The sequence below is a fragment of the Periplaneta americana genome, chromosome 2 (genome assembly GCF_040183065.1).
Source record: "Periplaneta americana isolate PAMFEO1 chromosome 2, P.americana_PAMFEO1_priV1, whole genome shotgun sequence".
In the NCBI taxonomy this organism is placed as follows: domain Eukaryota; kingdom Metazoa; phylum Arthropoda; class Insecta; order Blattodea; family Blattidae; genus Periplaneta; species Periplaneta americana.
In genome coordinates, this window is record NC_091118.1 from 79,587,686 (window position 1) to 79,607,208 (window position 19,523).

Consider the following 19,523-nt stretch of genomic DNA (forward strand, 5'->3'; position numbering starts at 1 on the left):
CATCGCTGGGTCTGATAGGACTTTTGATTGCTGAAATAAATGATAAATATCTGAATTATACCAAATAACCCTGCCCTGAAACGTTATGATCAGGATGGTAATCTGCTTGTCGAGGTACTCGAGTAACAACATACATTCCCTATGTTTGAGACAAACATTTATTTAGCATAGACAACCAAAATAACTTCTTCACACAGAATATATCTTCCTCACAGAGTAATGTTAATCAAACCCAACTAGTTACCTTACATTGATAGTTACTCGTCCTTGCTGACATCCATCGTGTCGACGCATCTCACGCATAACCAATACTCAACACACACATAACCATTACACTCAAACTTCACACAACAATGGATGCCTCCATTTCGAATTCCATACTCGTCAAATACGTTCTGCTGTAATGACTACGTAAAACGTAAACCAAAACTAAATAACTGAACTTCTTGTAGTCTGTGGTTGACTATTAGTTACATCACAGCTTGAGATACAATAACCTTAAGTAAAATACCGACCAGTATTTAGGTAGAATTAACTGCACTATACGTATTTCCTCAATGAATCTCTCCCCGGCAGATTTAAGTTAACTTCCACATAATCAAACCCGCTACTACACAACTTCCCTCAAGGAAGGTCCGACGTCCACAGACGCCCCAACAGTGTTCACCTTACTGAGCCTGCCGACACACACCCAACCTCAATGAGTCCGTATCACAGACCGACGCTACAACCAAAATAATAACCGTGTCGAGTTCGTTCTTCTCAGAAAAGATACTCAAACCCAGTTCGATATCCGTAATTTTCTAAGTTTCACTTGCCACACGTAATTCTTCTGCAATCCAATCGCAGGTTCCCACAACTTGTTCGGCTACGGTGCTGCTAGTAGAACTATCGAACCCCGTTCGATCCCCGGTCTACACTCTAGCCCATGCCCTTGGAAACATTCATAACTGCCGGCACACATCCGACCTGAATGAGTCCATCCACCAGACTGACGCTACAACCAAAATAATACTTGGCGTCTCTATCTTAACCAATCAGAATAAAATACTAACTGCTCCCTAGTCAGATATTAACTGGGCCCCCAGTCTCAACCAATCAGCGTAAAATACTAACCGCTCCCCAGCCATATATTAACTGGCCCCTCGGTTTCAACTCATCACAGATTAAAGCAACAAAACCAGAGAATACGGAAAGACGGAAAGGTGAGAGGGAGTAAGCCATCTATGAAAAGTAAGAAGTACTAGATCAGAAAGGAAAAACTACAAGCCATCTACGAAGAGTTAGAATAATCAAAACAAACAGAGAAAAGCATAAGGTTAGAAGAACAGGAAAGAAATGGAAAGGAAAAGAATGACGTGCCGAAATATAAACTGCACAACAAGTACATGTTAAAGATTAAACATTTGTTGAATATATAAAACATTTTACAGCTATCTTTTGTTTTTTTATCTATAATTATTTTCTCCTAAATTTTAAAGTATTTCAATACATAACTGGTTGAAAATACTTTAGTGAAAACCTTTATAGGCGAAATGTTTTCATGTTTATTTGCTGTATTCATCTGCCAATACTATATTACAGTAAGAATTAGCCCTTGCCACCAGTGATGATATGGTGCATAATGGGAACCCTATTTGTCCAAAAAATAAACATCATAAGTGGCAATATATCTTTCTAAATCACTCTGCGAACACACAGATACGTGCATGCGTGCACACACACACACACAGGAAGATATATATATGAGTTGTGTGTGTGCGTGCTTTTTTTTTCCTCCCATTTACCGGTATATGAGAAGTAACTGGGGTGTGGCTAGGAGACCTCGAAACAATGCAAAACATCCATATGCTTGATAGCTTCCAAATTACAGGCCTTCAAAAGTTCTACTGGAATTTCTAATAGCCGTAGCCCCTACTTCGTACAGTCCTCTTCGTGTAGCTGCAGCCCTACCTTTGTACAGCAGTGATACATCACTCTACAAGAAGTACTCGAGATATCTTCCAACTTGTACGTGAATGCATACTTTCACAGATAATAGTCTTATTTGATTGTGATCCGAGTCATTCCACTGTCACTCACATTACAATGTAACAACTCTCACCACACATTCTTAATTATACAGTTCATGATTTTAATTGTATATTTTCATTTGAAGAAGTATTTCATTGCCTAATAGAAAGGGTGAAAATAGGTGTACAGTTACTTGGGAAATCATAATTTATTAAAAAGAAAAAAATGTTAAATGTACTGTCACTCACATTATAAGACAAGGACATGCATCAGTACGCATACACAATAATGGCAAACTTTGCTCTTCTAAAAACTGGAAAGATAACGTTTTTTTTGTTGAACATCACAATATAATTGTGATAACTGAGTGGGAATAAAATTCCTGTAGAATATGTTTAAATTATGAAAAATCTACTGTATTTGTATCACTCACATTACAGTTCTGTTACTCACATTACTTGATCAGAATTACTTAGTAGAAAAATTATTTTGAAGTACAGTTTATGCTAAGAAGACATTGAAATATAGCATTAACCTATTATAAAATGAAACCCAACATACAATATCTAATATTTAAAAATATATATAATGCCCATCTTAGTATAAAGTTAGCAGGTGATTGATCCTGCACAGCTTATTCACTTGCGTGGGAACCACTCATCCAGATAGGCTCTGGCCACTCTACTGAAATGTTGCGGTGCTTCATCATGCATGAACTACAAATGGATTGCCAGATTCAGTGGGTCATCCTCGAGTAGCACATTTAAATGTTGTCATAGATATGCTGAACTAATTTTAGCTATTAGCATCAACACCGCTTGACATCCAATGTGATCTAGATGTCAACATGCAATGGGACTAACAACTCACTCCAAGTTCCATCTAACCATGATCTGTACACAAACAGGTGTATACATACTCTATCATAGGATGTATGTTCATATGGATGTTTTGTGTTATTTTAACGTGTACTATCCACACCCAGCTACTTTCCATGTAAATGGAAATATATTATACACACAGACACACACACACACATACATACATACATGTGCAGGCCCAGAAACAAATTTTGGACCACCTGAATTTTATTTCTGGGTCTGTACACGTATGTATTATAATGTATATACCATGGATGCATGATTCGTGAACTATGTTACTAGTAAATGATATATGCAATGGAGAGGGAAATGAACTGGCCACTGTGCTCCATTATCTCCTGGCTTAGTTGTCTCATGAGTGATGCCTTATTGGTATCAGTTATGAGGTTCCAACTAGTTTTCTGACTGTTGACTAAACATACATATTATATGTAAAAATGTACTTGGTTTTTTGCTAAATTTTGTTTGTGTATTATCATATACAGGGTGTTTAAAAAATACGGGGCATAATTTCAGGTATGTATTTCCCACATGTAGACAATCAAAATAGTTCATTACAACATGTGTCCGGAAATGCTTCATTTCCGAGTTATGGCCTTCACAACATTGAAATTCACCGGAACATTTTTCTTTCCGCAGGTCGTTGCCGTCAAAGGAGACATTAAGAGGGCACTCTGACAGTTCATACTGAGGCGAAGGTTACATTCAGTGTTGTGTAGGCGTTAGACTGTGTGACATGTATTCAAATCAAGAGCTGGCAGAGATACACTTCATGTACAGTAAGGCGGACGGCAGTGCTGCGCTGGCTCGTCGTTTGTACCAGGAGAGGTATCCACAGCGACAATGTCCAGATTGGAAGACATTTGTACATCTCCATTACCGTCTGTGCGAGTATGGAAAATTTAACTCTCCTGGTTTGGGAAGGGGACAACCAAGATCTACAACTCCAGGAGTACAGGAGGAGATTCTGGAGGCTGTGAATATGACTCCATCTATCAGCACACGAAGGATAGCGTTGCAAGTCAATGTTCCTCATACGACTGTCTGGAGACTGTTGAAAGAGTATCAATTGTATCCTTATCATTTGCAACGTGTACAGGCCCTGTCACCAGCAGATTACCCTGGGCGAGTTAGGTTCTGTCAGTGGTTCTTGCAACAGTGTGGTGTAAATCCGAACTTTCCTGCCTTAGTATTATTTACAGATGAAGCACAGTTCACACGAGATGGCATAACAAATTTCCACAATCAGCATGTATGGGCGTATGAAAACCCACGTGCAACTGTTCCATCTCATCACCAGGTGCGGTTCTCCCTCAACATGTGGGCCGGTATCATTGGTGATCGATTAGTTGGACCCTATGTACTTGTAAACAGACTTACGGGGCAGGCATACACAAACTTCCTGGAAAACACCATACCTCATGTTTTAGAAGACACTCCACTGATCAATCGTCAACACATTCACTTCTTGCATGATGGCGCTCCTGCACACTTCAGTCGTACATCTCGCCGGCACTTGGATCAAAGGTTTCCTGATCGATGGATAGGTAGAGGTGGCCCAATTGCTTGGCCTCCATGCTCACCTGATCTGAACCCTCTCGATTTCTACTCGTGGGGCCATTTAAAATTATTGGTTTATTCGTCTCTGGTGTCTGATTTGGAATCCCTTTAGAATCGAATTGTGGCATGTTCTGAGGACATACGCAATACTCCTGGAGTTTGGGATCGTGTTCACAGGTCAATGAGACATCGCTGTGAGGTCTGTATTCAAACAGGAGGTGGACATTTTAAACATCTTCTGTAATGACAACGACCTGTGGAAAGAAAAACGTTCTGGTGAATTTCAATGTTGTGAAGGCCATAACTCGGAAATGAAGCATTTCCGGACACATATTGTAATGAACTATTTTGATTGTCTACATGTGGGAAATACATACCTGAAATTATGCCCCGTATTTTTTAAACACCCTGTATAAATCAGAGAAAGTTTTTCAAGCGTATGATGTATATCACACACATTCTAGAATCCATGTGTAATGGCCATTTAGCATGAATACAATACTGTTCATTGCAGCACATTCTCGTCGTGGCGACCTAGAAATCCTTGGCTATAATATATTGCAGTGGTTATGTGGCAAGTTGCCTTGGGAAGATAGTGTGGCTGATCCAGAATATGTCCATGTCCAGAAGAAGAGTTTTATGTCCAACATTCCTCTGCTTATGCGGCGATGTTTTCCTGATGCAGAACCACCAGGTAAAAATCAATAAACTGTCTTTTTTTTTCTCCCTATTTTATTGCAATTCATGGATGATATGGAGTAAAAATGAATTGTCATTTAACAAATTTAGGGTACTAAAGTAAAAGGAAAATGAGAAATAAAAATTATAAGTACAGAAATAAATGAGTAAAATCAAAATCTCACAGTGTGAAAAGGAAAAATATGACTAGAAATCACTAGAGAATAATAAGAGTCAATTTAAATCTGGGCTCGTAAATTTGTTTTCAGACTTTAATATGTCTGGATAAAAGTTAAAAACTTCTCTTTAATATTGTTGTAGTGAAATCTTTGAGAGCATTTGAAGCATTTATTGTGTACCAGAGGAGAATAATTTTATTGTCAACATTGGTGTATTCATTTTTAACATTAGTAGACCTAATAGAGGGAAGTATGTTTTTACATGCAAGAGAATTAAATTCAATTACACCAAAGGTTATGCAATAATGAACCTTAAATCCTGCCTGTAAGGTGCATTGAGTAAAAAATGGGACATGATTGCAGTTTGTTTAGCTGCCAGACAGGTATCACAGATCAGATCATCTCCCGGCCTTTCAGGTTGTAAATATTTCTAATAGTGTATCTAGTGGTACATCAGTGCAACATCTGTGCAATCACTTTCTCCTTCATGCATGAAGTACTTGTTTGAAATAAATGCATGATTTTTCTCTATTTTCTGCAAAAGCTATAAATAAAGTACATGTAAAGCTGGATGTAACACATTGTTACTGTTTCTTTGAAGTCTCTCCCTTCTCTGTATACAAGTATTGAAAGCATTTGGTTACCAGTTAAATTCGAGAAACTTTGAACAGCAAACAAAGTAACTTCTATGACCTGTACACTAACATGATATGTACAGTATAAGCCAAGTGTTGGAAAACTGTTTTTGGTGTTGTATAGAAACCTTTGTAAAAATGCAGTACTTTTAAAATCAGACTTCGTAATCCCAGTATAATAAAATTAAACCAGAAGAAATTATATCACAACCAAATAAATACTTGTAACTCAAATTACCCCAACAAAATATATAAAATATAAATAAAAACTAAACAAAACTAATAATGAGGTAATGTTTACAATTAGAAGAAGAAACTCAAATTCCACTAAAAACTATAGTAGAAAAAAAAAATTCATTATCTGTGACACAAACATCCTACAAAGGGGGATCAGTCTGCTGCTGGCTTTACGTCCACATACCTCAGCGAAGGTGAACGATCATCCAACCAGAATGGAAGTATTGTGGGATCAGCACAATGAACCCTCTCCAGCTTTTTTTGAAACAGGATTTTTGATCTACCACAACTCCCCAAATTCATCACAATGCTGGATGGTCCCATACACTGACCCAAATTTCATGAGAAAATTCTTTCCCCATGAGAATTCAAACCTACATGCATTTTGTAACTAATCCTAGGCATGATGCCTTAGACCACGATACTATGGTGCAGAACATGTATAGCTTTAGTATGTTTATTTCAAGAAAAGACATTAAAATTTCTTAGTGGCAACTTAACAGGAGTTACTGATTTTCCATGTACATTATTGCTGTGATGTGAAGTTGCATGGATTTTATTAATGGAATTTGAAGAATTTATTCCCTAAATCCGTGATTCTCAAACTGTGTTCTGCAGCAGTTCTGAAACTGTTTTCTGTGGAATCCCTTAGATAGATAGATTTATTCGTTCCATAATATTCTTACATTTGCTTTATAGCATAGAATAAAGAACATGTCCAATTCTTACGTTTAACAATAAAATGCAATACATATAAAATGCAAATATGAAATATGTGCAGAATTAATACCTTAATAACAATATTTTATACAATGTAATATGTTTACCATTTAATAGTATTATAATATTTACACAGTACTGTGAAATGTCAAGAATTCATCTACAGAATAGAAAGTGTGAGATATTAAGTAATTTTTTAGTTTTATCTTAAATAATGCAGGGTTTTGGCTATGATTCTTAATGTCTTCAGGAAGACTATTGAATATTTGTTTTGCCATGTAATGTACTCCCCTTTGAAACCATGATAAATTTGATGATTGCGTATGAAAATCATTCCTTCTGCGGGCATTTATATTATGTATGGCTGAGTTAGTTGGAAAATTTTCTTTATTACATAAGAGGAAATTTGTTGTAGAGTATATGTATTGATTTGTTAAGGTTAGAATCTCTAATTTTTTTAAAAAATAATCTACATGATTCTCTAGCCTTTGCTCCAACTATTCTAATGGCTCTTTTTTGTAATAAGAATATATTTTTACTATCTGCAGAATTTCCCCAAAATATTATTCCGTAGGACATAGGCAAAATTTATTGTCTTTAAGATACTTCTGTTTAGAAATTGTTGTAACGACCTAATTGTGAAGCATGCTGAGCTAAGTTTGGGGGTTATTTCTTTGATATGATTTTTCCAATTTATTGTATTATTAATATGCAAACCAAGAAATTGGGTTGTTGTTGTTTCTAGTAGAGGTATATTGTTGATAGTTGTGTCCAATGTTTCAGAGATTAAATTTGAAGTGGCTTTAAATTGAATTATGTTAGTTTTATTAATGTTTAATGCTAGTTTATTGGTTGTAAACCAGTCATAAATTTTAAGGAGAATTATTTCTGTTTTATATTTGAATGTGGCAAAGTTCTTGCCTGTAATTATGATACTTGTGTCATCAGCAAATAGTATAGGATAACCTATTTTTTTTATTATGGGGCCAAGGTCATTTATAAAAATTAGAAAAAGAAGAGGCCCTAATATAGATCCTTGTGGGACCCCTGTATGAACATTTCCCCATGTTGAAGTAGATTTAAAGGAGTTATTAAATGCGTTGATTTCAACTTTTTGTTTTCTGTTTAAGAGATATGACTCAAACCACTGATATGCTATGCCTTTAATACCATAGTATTCTAATTTTTGTAGTAGAATTTTATGGTTAATACAATCAAAAGCTTTGGAGAGATCACAGAATATCCCTCCTACTTGTAATTTTTTATTAATAGCTTCCAGAATTTTATCAGTTAAATTAAATGTTGTTTGCTCAGTTGATTTATTCTTTCTGAATCCAAATTGTTCTGGAATGAGAATGTTGTATCTAACAAGATGATGATATACTCTCTTATAATATATAACTTTTTCGAAGACCTTTGAGAAGACTGGTAGAAGGGATATGGGCCTGTAGTTTTCGGGCGAGGTTCTGTCCCCTTTCTTGAATAAGGGAATAACAACTGAATATTTCAGTCGCTTTGGAAATACACCATTAAACATTGAAAAGTTACATAAATAAGACAAGGGCTTGGCTATTATTTGTGAACTGGCTTTTAATATTTTACTAGTAATTTCATCATATCCCGAGGAATTTTTAGACTTTAACTGCTTTAGAATTGTAATTATTTCTCGTGAATTTGTTGGAAAAATGTGAATATTTGGGAAAGTTACAGGAATAGATATTTTCAAACAATCGATGGCATTATTATTATTATTCTGTGGGATGTTTAGGTTATCAGCTATTGAGAGAAAATGAATGTTGAATATGTTCGCAACTTCTGTTGTATCTGACATTTTTCTATTATCTGTTACAAGAGTGTAACCTTGTTCTTTACTTCTACACTTTCCACTTTGTTTTTTTATTATGTTCCAAGTAGTTTTGATTTTATTATTCGAGTTTAGAATAATTCCGTTATAGTAAAGTTCTTTGGCTTTTAAGATTACTTTGTGTAATATTTTAGAGTACTTTTTAAAGTGAGCTATTAATTTGGGGTCATAACTATTTCTACTTTGAATATAGAGAGACCTCTTAGTTTTACAAGAGATTTTTATGCCTCGTGTAATCCAATTGTTTTTAGATGTTTGAGAATTTTTGTACTTTACAGGAAAACTGGATTCAAAGATATTTAAGAATGTATTATGAAACACATTGAATTTACTATTCATATCACCATTATCATATACTGATTCACATGTTTCATTTTTTAGTTTAGCTTCGAAGTCCTTTAAAGATTCTTCATTTATGACACTTAACCTTTTGAAGCAGGAATGCTATCGTTTATTCTTATTAGTTGAGCATCATGGTCTGAAAGACCATTTATAATGGGAACTGTCCAGTAATTATCTAATCTATCTTTCCTTATAATCATATTATCAATTGCAGAAATCGATCCTTTTTGTATTCTAGTTAGAAAATTGACTGTATGTATTAAATTGAAAGTTGCTAATAATGTGTTAAATTCTTCTTTTTTAGTGTTCTCAGTGAGATAGTCAATATTTAAGTCTCCGCAAAACATGTATTCGTGTTTTTTTTTTTTTTTTTTCATGTATGTGTTGTAATGTATTTTCTAGTAGATGAAGAAAATGTTTGAAATCTCCAGAGGGCGACCTGTATAAACCTATAACTATAAGATTACCAGATTTTAATTCTAATTCTACCGCACACAGCTCTAAATCTTTTTCTCTGCTAAATTCTGAAAGGCTGATATTTTTTAAATTTATATTGTTTCTAACAAATATGCACACACCTCCTTTCTGTAGATTCTGTCTACAATAGCTATCTCCTAGTTTGTATCCTTCCAGTGAAAGTGCCGATAATTCCTGTTGTTTCATATGATGTTCAGTGACGCATATTATATATGGGTTTATTTGTTCTATTTAAGAATGTTAATAACTCTGGTGACTTGTTTCTAAGGCTTTGTATGTTTTGATGAAATAAACTAAACTGACTTCAGAGTTCTGCAGTAGTGGATAATGTTGTGTTATTTGACAAATTATATTTAGGTATTGTAGCAAAAAAGAGTTTTAGGTAAACAAGAGCAGCAAATTACTAAATTCAAAGCTAACTTTCTGGGTGAAAATTCAACAACTGTGTTTCGGAAGGCGTATAAAGAAAATGTGAGTCTAAGTATAAGTGGAAACATTAAGCATGTGAGAAACAGAGAAGATGCAGATGCTGCACAGTTTTCAAAAGAACAATGTTTTATGGATAGTGCAGTAAAACCTATTTCAGCATTCCCATTTTTAAGGAATTCCTGTTTTTGAGGAATAATCTGTTAAGTTCCAGTCAAATTACCATAAGAATAATGTACTTAATTCCTATTTTTAAGGAAACCCACTTTAGGGAAAATCCTGTTTTTTAGGAGCACTTTTCAAGTGAGTTTTGTGTAATGAAGCCTAAAATATTGACTCGACTTTTCAATACTCAATAGTATTGGCATATTCGGTACTGCATCTCAATTGATAGTAATGCGGCACTGTGCAGTGGTATTATTCTTATTGTTCTTTATGGTCTTACTTTGCGTTGTTTTCATGAAGTGGTTGCTTTGCTTGCTTTGTTCTCGTGAGTTGTGTAAATCCTGTTTCCAAGTTTTTTTTTTTTTGTTAGTTTATGCTGTTTATGAAAAAAATTAACTATCATACAGAAAGTTAAAATAATACGTGATGTGAAAGCTTAATTCTCAAATAACACTATCAGATATGGCAAAAAAGTATGGTTTGCCAACTACTTCATTATGCAGAAATAATGAAGAAGAAAGAAGACATTTTCAGTGCTGATTTTTAGTGTGGTTCGGGTTCAACCAAGTGGAAAAACATTTATGTCCCATTATTTGAGGAGCTAAAATATATTATAATGAAATTTATTCTAAATAATAATTGTAGGTCTAATTAAATAATTGTAATGCTTGGTATATGACACACATGTTAGCACTAGTTGCTTTCTAGATGCTTTCCTCTCATTTTATGTAAACCCCCTTTTAAGAAAAAACCCTATTTAAGGAAAAAAAGTTATTGCTCAGAGATTTGTTTTAAAAGGAGTTCTCTGGATAACCTGTGCGTCAGTAGCAGCTACACTACTTACATTTTGTATAGTGTACAAGGCACGGCATTTATAATACATGGTGTGAAGATAGGCCACCAAATATTAGATATGATAGAACCAAATGTGACTGGTTTGATGCATTATGCTTCAACAACGGATTCAAAACCGTATTGTTGCCCCACTTTTAAAAACTTGAGAAAACGAAAGTTGTACTAATATGTGAACCTCCTGTGTTCTCATTTCAACATGATCATCAGTTTTGTGCAGAGGAAAAGGAAGATGATGTGAGTTGCCAAAGGAAAATCAGTCACTTTGACAAACCTCGCATCCCTTGAGTAATCCAAGCTTCATGAACATGATGTTCAAGGAGTTAGTGCAACTTCCAACTTGGAATGTGACATTCTTTTCACAAAACAACCAAATGATAATATCGTATCCTTATGTAGAACTACATGTGGGTGGTGTGAGAAATGAAACTAGGAGAATGCAAGGAAAAGAAGAATAATGGGAAGACAGAGAACAAAGGGAAGGCAAGGAATTGAAGAGGAAGACATGGGAGAACAAAGGAAAGGATTGTATGTTTATGTGTCTGCTTCCAAGTTAACCTCCATCCCATGCCTAGTAAGGAGGAGGAGGACTTCCTACATCAAAATATAGTCTTGTATACAATGAAAGAAAGGGGAAACAAGCAAGACAGTGAGATGTATGATTTTATCTATAAAAGAGCGAGTGCCAGTTTGCCAGAAAGCATTTCTAAATATTTTAAGTTTTCCAAAAAAAAAATGAAACATGTAAATGATGTTACTTCACGAAGTTTTAGTTCTGGAGGCATGCCTGTAGAAAGCAAGTGAAAATGTATTAAAAAAACAAAGTAGGTAGAAAATTTATTAATCAGTTTAAAGCAATAGAAAATCATTATTTTAAAAGGAAAATCATTATTGCAAAAGCAAAACTAACTATCATACGGGTATGTATAGCCAAGGTTCAACCTAAACATCACAGAAATGTGGAGGTTGTATGATCCTCAGTTATCTATTTCTTCATATTTTTTCGACATGGTTCCATAATGGATTTGCAAATCTTAGAATGGATGAATGTTTTACTTGCATTTTCGTAGATGAGAAGATTAAACATTCCAAAGATTCTGGTGGAATACAACATTTTTATAAGCCTTTTACTTCTCAAAGAAAAGCATGATGATCTTATTACAATATCTTTTGATTGGCAAAAGAACCCGTTATTGCTTTGTGTCCCTAACTAGAGTGCTTATTATTCACAACTATATAAATACAATCAAACAATACCAGTTGGGAATTCAAAATGTAAGCAAATAAAGTAAGTTCAGTATATCACTCTTTATTCAATCTAAATATTTCAGAGAGTGTGAAAATTGTTTGTCTCATATCAGATGAGTGCAGAGAACAGAATAAGAACACTTTCATGATCTGATAGGAAAGCATATTTTATACAGCTACTATTCATATGCACTTCCTTCAGCCACATCATACACAAAATACATGTCCCTGAGCTCTGAAAAAGTCCATGGGTCCTTTTGATAGATAGCAGTTAAGTTAATGGCAGGAAGTTAGAGAACTATTCTTTGCAGTTTGACAGATAACAAAACACTAACCATTTACTGTAAGTGCAATTAAATACAGCAAGTTAAGCATGGAAACACTCTTCGAAGTTTTGTCACCATGTATAAATGGTCGAATTTTTTTAACATCTTACGACACACCAGTTTAACATTGGCAGATGAGTTCCTAGTTAAGAAATGTTCTGATCTGTCCTCTGTCTTTGTGAAGTTAGGGTGAAACTTTTTGTACCAGTTTATATGGCGTTTGATCAAAATTGTTCTGAAGTGTATACAGTTAGTTAAAATATGCCAGATTATCTTCTTATACAAAAACAAAGTAATTAAAATAATTGTAACTTCATAAAGGAACAAAAACATTAAACAAAATGTATTAAAGAATATGGAATCCAAGAACATACAGAGTATGTCAAGCAAGACAGTTGTGACTTTTAAGATTAAAACAGCAGGCCTTTCCTTTGCACATCTGTGTGGTAAATGCCTTTAAAATTTGTAAAAATGATTAGTACTATTAAAATATTAATGCTGATGTTGTATTATGAAGTGGAAACTTTGTTTTCGTCATCATTGAAGTTGTCCTTTGCTTATTTCAGCTGTGTTGAACCAGTACCTCAGATATGTGGCAAGTCTTGGTTTTGAGACAAAACCAGATTATGCATACTGTAGAAGTCTTTTGAGGCAAGGTGTTGAAGAATCTGGCTATGTTGACGATGGAAAACTTCTGTTTGGACATAGTCCTCATCCAAGAGTTATAAAAAGCAAGAAGGTTAGCAATTTTCGTAATTATAAAGACAGTTTTTTTAAACTATGTATTTATGTAATAGAATGTTTTCAAAAACCTAAGACTTGAATTCTGCTAGTCTGCAAGTGTGAAGAATTCCATTTCTGCAGTAAGCGACCTACATGGTAGAATTCACTGTCTCCTATTGTAAAATCACCCTCTACTCCAGGATTGTTTCCAATCTCTGATAACGAATTTGAATGACGTCATGTGCGTCAGGAATCACACCGACAGCTGAATTGTGGCGAGAGGTGACAGACCAGTAGTGAGTGATTCAGTAACCAGAGTGCACTGTGTATCATAGTACAATGTCCAAGAAAATCGAGCCTTTTTGGGAGTACAGTTACATGAAAATCATAAGAGCCTGCAAAAAACGTGGTTTCGTTATTTCCAAGAAATGCATTTGTGTGTACCTAATAAGACTGGCAAAGTTCGGATGGGATTAATTCCAGATGGAAAAAGCAAGTAAATCCATCCCCTGTCACAAGTCGCCACACCCCATGAGATGGTAAAATTAATTCCATTCGAGCTTTACCAATCTTATTAAGTAGACAGATGTCTTTCTTGGAAATAACGAAACCTCGTTTATTGCAGGCTTCTTTTATTTTCACCTCACTGTACTTGGCATCAGAAAGGGTTGTTATGTACCCCTCCCAAAAAGGCTCGATTTTCTTGGTAATTTCTGCTGTGAGTCGCCGTGCACTTTATGAGATCACTCACTACTGGTCTGTCACCTCTCGCCAGAGTTCAGCTGCCGTGTGACTCGTGACGCACATGCTATCATTCAGATTCGTTATCAGAGATCGGAAACAACCTTGTAGATACAAACCAAGGCTTTGACAGAAAGTATGATAACCACTTGACAAGAGAGGACAGTTGTAACAAAGTTCCCTTCCACAGATTTAATATTGTAACTTTTAATTCAACAATAATGTTACTTTTATTTATTACTGCAACCACACACCCGTCAACAATGGGTATTCCACTAAACACTGCAACACAGTAGTTGTTATTGCACTCCAAAGAACGACAGTGATTATTCACGTTTATTATTGAGAAGAACAACAATGTACTCCTAATTTCAACTAATGTTCACAAAGCACTATTTACAAAACAAAACTGTCAGTTCACAGTTCGTTTGCCTTGGCTAGTTCTTCTAGCTCACTCATTCAAGTTCACGGTATATCGAACCCCAAGCCTTCCAGTTATAGTTTCCTTGCACTTTGAACCGAAGACTTTCAGATCCAGTTCACTGCACTTCGAACCCAAGAGTTCCGGATATGCCGCACTCGCCTGGACGCTGTCACAGTTGCGGACCCACTCAAATCGAACCCTGGTCTCGAAGGCTGACTTCCTTGCTCGCTCGCTGTTGATTCACAAACTGACTGGACTGAATCAACTAAAACTGAACTGACTGTTCTCGCTACTCACAGACTGAACTCGCCACTTACTTGCATGCCCCTTTTTATTTACTAAATCGTACTTTCTCGAATGTACTACATCTCGTAGCTTCTACAACAATCGGTCTTTGGGTGACTTTGCGAAACTTCCAGATGTGCGCGCAACTTCCCTGATGTCCTGCGCCTCCACTCTGCCGGACCCTCCTTCCTGCGCGCCTCCTTCCTACCCAGACGCTCGCGAATGTTCTGGCCTGCCGCCACAATATTAATATTATTAGTGTTTCAAAAATAATTACATCAATGCAGTCCGATTTTAGTTCACAGCAATTTTGCACTGTACTTTCACATGAATACATTTTAATATTATTAGTGACTTTTATGCATGTGTGTGAACCCAAGTATTGCAAGTTGAAACTGAGGGCAATGGATTTTTATGGTAAAAGAATTTAGTGCACATTTTCATTTGGAAAAAAAGTACCATTGGGAGCCCTTTGTCACACTAAATGTGTGGGATTTAATAAATCTTATGACATTGTATAAATTAATGTTGTAAATAAAATTCTTAGACCAAACATTGTATCATCTGCCTACAGTTTCTATTTTCATCACAGAAGCATTGCCAGCTATCCTTCAGTAGTGCTCTGTGATATCTAAAATTGAAAAATACTGTGAAAATTGTCGAGTGATACTTATTAGTTATTACATATTCCATGAGATTCATTATTCCACAATTTCCTCTGGATTTTATGTACGGTACTTTGTTAATAATAACTGGGCACTCATAACAAGAAGCAAGGAATTAAATGAGCCTGATGAAACAATAGTGATATTATTTCCCAAGTGTTTTAAAACATTTATATGCTACATCATAGAGGTATTTTAGTTACCTATTTTAGATGAAGTCTTAAGAAGTAAAAATGTTCAGTTTCTCATAGCATAACGTTATTTACAAAACATACTCCGTGATATGAGCAAAAATAATCCCACATACTAAAGGTAACAGGTGATAATTTAGTTAGTGAATCCCGATTTTCTATAATTTGAACTTTATCCATAGTAAAAGACATTATCAGCAACAGTGCACAAGCTGTGGTAGAAGTTCAACTGATTTGACATTATTAGCAATCTGAGTTCTAGTCACTGTAAAACACTAATATGGGTGGTTTATTGTGTACGAGTTTGTCATTTGATATCTCTGTATGTGTGTTATGTATTCTTATTCTATTATTTTCTACAGAGGGCAGATAAACGAAGAGCAACAGAGGAACCTGAAAATATAGAAGAACTGAAACCTAAGAAAATAATTCGCAATACTTTGCGTCAACCTTGTGTAGCTCACAATTTCAATAGGTAAGGAATTATAGTAAAAATCATTGGAACTAAACCTGTACTCTTTTCAAACTTACAGTAGAATCACGAAGCATTGACAACTAGGATTCAAACCTCTAGCTCGAGCAGTGCAGAAAAATACCCAGTATAATGACGAAGTTCTTGCCTAGTAATGTTGAAAGTTTCAATAAGAACATTATCTCAATTTGTCCAAAAAGTGAGAATTATTCACATGCACTCAACCTTAAATTTCCATCGTAAAATATAAATTATATGAATTTAATCGGGGATCAAGACAGCCACATTCCTTCACTTAACATACTATCATTGAACATCTTTCTAATGTCTTTCATTGAGAAATTTGAAATGTGTTTGTCAAGTTGCAGTCACGCACCAACCAACAGTTCCATCATATATTGATTGTTGAACTATAATTATTTTGTGTGACTCGAAACCATTTCAAAATTTTGTTTAAATTTTTTCCATAGATTTCATATGGATACATAAAATCTCCAGGATATATCTACAAAAATGTTTAATTCCTCTTTGTTAATTGTAAATCACTATTTGTACAGTTTTATAAACGAATAAATACATAATTCGGTTATATGGATGGCTGCTAAAAAATCAAAGGAAAAAAAAACTTAACTATGTAAACATATTGTTTTTGTTTGTTGTTTTCTAATGCCAGGTGTTTGACAATAAAGTCATTTGACCTCTTACACTCCAATATTTTTCAAAGATATTATCATGGCCAGCCACTGAAGCACAGATTTTGAGGTGTTCCAAATCCATTTCTTGGTTTGAGTTGCACAGTGGGCAGTTAGGGGACTGATATATTCAAATTCTATGCAGGTGTTTGGCCAAACAATCATGGCCTGTTGCCAATCTAAATGCAGCTACAGACGATTTTCGTGGTAAATCGGGAATTAACTGTGGATTTTGATGCAGAGAGTTCCATTTTTTCCCTTGGGATTGTGTTATCAAATTTTGTTTGTTGAAGTCTGAGTATGTAGATTTAATAAATCTTTCTACAGAGTAATACATAGATTTAATAACAGGTCTGTAAGTAGCAGTGCTGCCCTTCTTTGCTAAAGCATCCGCATTCTCGTTTCCCAGGATTCCACAATGGGATGGTATCCATTGGAATACAATTCTTTTATTGAGTGATATTAATTGAGAGAGCATTTTAGTTATTTCTGCTGTTTGAGATGAAGGTGTGTGTTTAGAGACGATTGATAGAATAGCTGCCTTGGAGTCTGACAATATAACTGCATTTTTAAATTTATTGATGTGGCATAGAAGATTCCTGAGACTTTCACTTATTGCAATGATTTCTCCATCAAAACTTGTTGTTCCATACCCAAGAGATCTATAAAGTGAGAAGAAACAGCACGTAACACCTGCACTGGCACCTTGTTCTCTGGAGATCAAGGATCCATCGGTGTATAAATGAAGCCAGTTTTGTGGAAGGTACCTAATTTTAATTGTCTCTAAAGACAATTGTTTTAGTATTTCAGTGTTTACTTCTGATTTTAGTATTTCTTCTGTTAAATTTAGATCATATTCTATATTTAATAGAGTTAAAGGGTTTGGTTTAATTTGTAGGTTTGTTTTTGTTTGTATATGCCATATTTCATTGCATAATCATCGCATTTTAATTTGCTTTTTCCCGAGTGAAAATATAAGATGCAGTCATTATGTGAAAAATAAATTAAAATGGTAATGATTGGTCGCATCAGTTTTCAGTGATCAGCTTCCATATAACAGGGGAGTGTGCGAGCAAGCAGGGCCAAGTTATGTGATACATAGTGTAGGAAGGAGAGGGAAAAGAAAGGAGCTAAATATTAGTGTGGGATGCTGGAACCTTAACGTGAATAATACCTGTAAAAAGTAAAAATATTGTTGAATTAAAAACACTTCTTTATTGACTAAAAAAAATTCACGATATTGTTGAATCATATATACATTTAAAATTAGAAGCCTCATCCAGATCTCAGATGTTCTTCAAACTGTCAATGATATCCTGTGTAATTTCTATAAAATAAAAAAAGAAGAAATATCAATCTATATCACAGACACACTCATTGCTAAAACTCCAGTTGTGAACGAAATTCCTCCATGGAAATGGATGATTCCAGAACATTGCATACAAATTCCAGGAAATAATTCTAAAAATGATCCTCCATATATTCTTAAGTTAGATGCCATGGAACTACTCTGCATCACATATAAGGATCACCTTCAAATTTATACCGATGGATCTCTAAATCCTAATAATGGGACATCAGGAGCAGGGTATTATATTCCAAAATATCAAGAAAGTTGTTTCATACCATGTTCATCCTCCTCCAGTCTTGACACTGAATTGCTAGCTATTGATGCTGCTCTTCAGTCTGTTACTCAAATTTCTGAAAAATCTATTTGCATATTTACCGACTCCAAGGGGGCTATATTTAATATAATTAAATATGTACCAAACCTATATGCACATAGAATTATTCCAATTCAGAAACAACTACGTAAACTAAAAGAACTCCAAAAGGAAATAACATTTCAATGGATACCTAGTCATTGTGGTATACCTGGAAATGAGAAAGTCGATATATTGCAAAACAGGCAGCATATTTGCAGCCAAGACCTCTTCAAGTGATATCTCTATCCAGTGCTTTTGCTTCGGTAAAGTCTCATTTTACAAACCTATGGATCAACAATTGGCTCTCTTCTGACAAAGGAAAAATTTTCAGTCTGTACAAAAGAAACCAGATGACCTGGAAATGTACAGAAACTTGCCCAGTCATTAGTTTCATTTTTGGTGATACCGATAAGCTTAATTATTTAACAATAGCAATTTTATTTTCCACCTTTGCTTATCTTAATGTTATTAGTTTACATTAACGTTTTCGATACTCTTATTGTATCATCTTCAGATGTTAGGATGTTATGACAACATACGTGATGAAAACCTAGCCTCATATTGTGTGTGGGTTATTCAAATGCATAGAACCTATCATGATTTCCTAGTTTAGCTAAAGTTGCTATGAATTAACCTAATTCAGTGTCTATGGTTACTTGTTAAGATTCTGTTAAAATTCACTATGAAGGCCTGTATAGGACAGTGTAAAATTATGTGAGAACAATAATATAACATATGAATATAAAACAAGTGAAGTATACACTGTAAAACACTATAAACACTATAAAACACTTTGAACACATATATGGTTGGCCGTGTTAGCCTGTTGTGTCGTTGAATTGGGCTGTTTCTGCTGATCTTAGTTGAAATCACTGTCTTAATACACTTTTTTGTTCACTGATTTATCTATAGTTTTGGTACTATGTGTTATTGGAGTCTTTGTAGGCTTATCACTTTTTTTTTAAATTATGTTGTTCGTGCTGACTACTGTGAAAATCATTGATACAGTTACTATGTGTCG

The 19,523-nt window shown here is 34.8% G+C and overlaps 1 protein-coding gene across 2 annotated transcripts in view; it reads left to right on the forward strand.

Moving 5' to 3' along the window:
• Positions 1 to 19,523, forward strand: part of LOC138694368 (serine/threonine-protein kinase VRK1-like) — an 87,732-nt gene that overhangs the window by 51,726 nt on the left and 16,483 nt on the right. For both annotated transcript variants that reach the window (XM_069818033.1, XM_069818032.1), the window contains exons 5-7: positions 4,969 to 5,148; positions 13,170 to 13,342; positions 15,995 to 16,107. In XM_069818033.1, the coding sequence (XP_069674134.1) occupies positions 4,969 to 5,148; positions 13,170 to 13,342; positions 15,995 to 16,107 (466 nt within the window). The remainder of the gene's footprint in view (positions 1 to 4,968; positions 5,149 to 13,169; positions 13,343 to 15,994; positions 16,108 to 19,523) is intronic.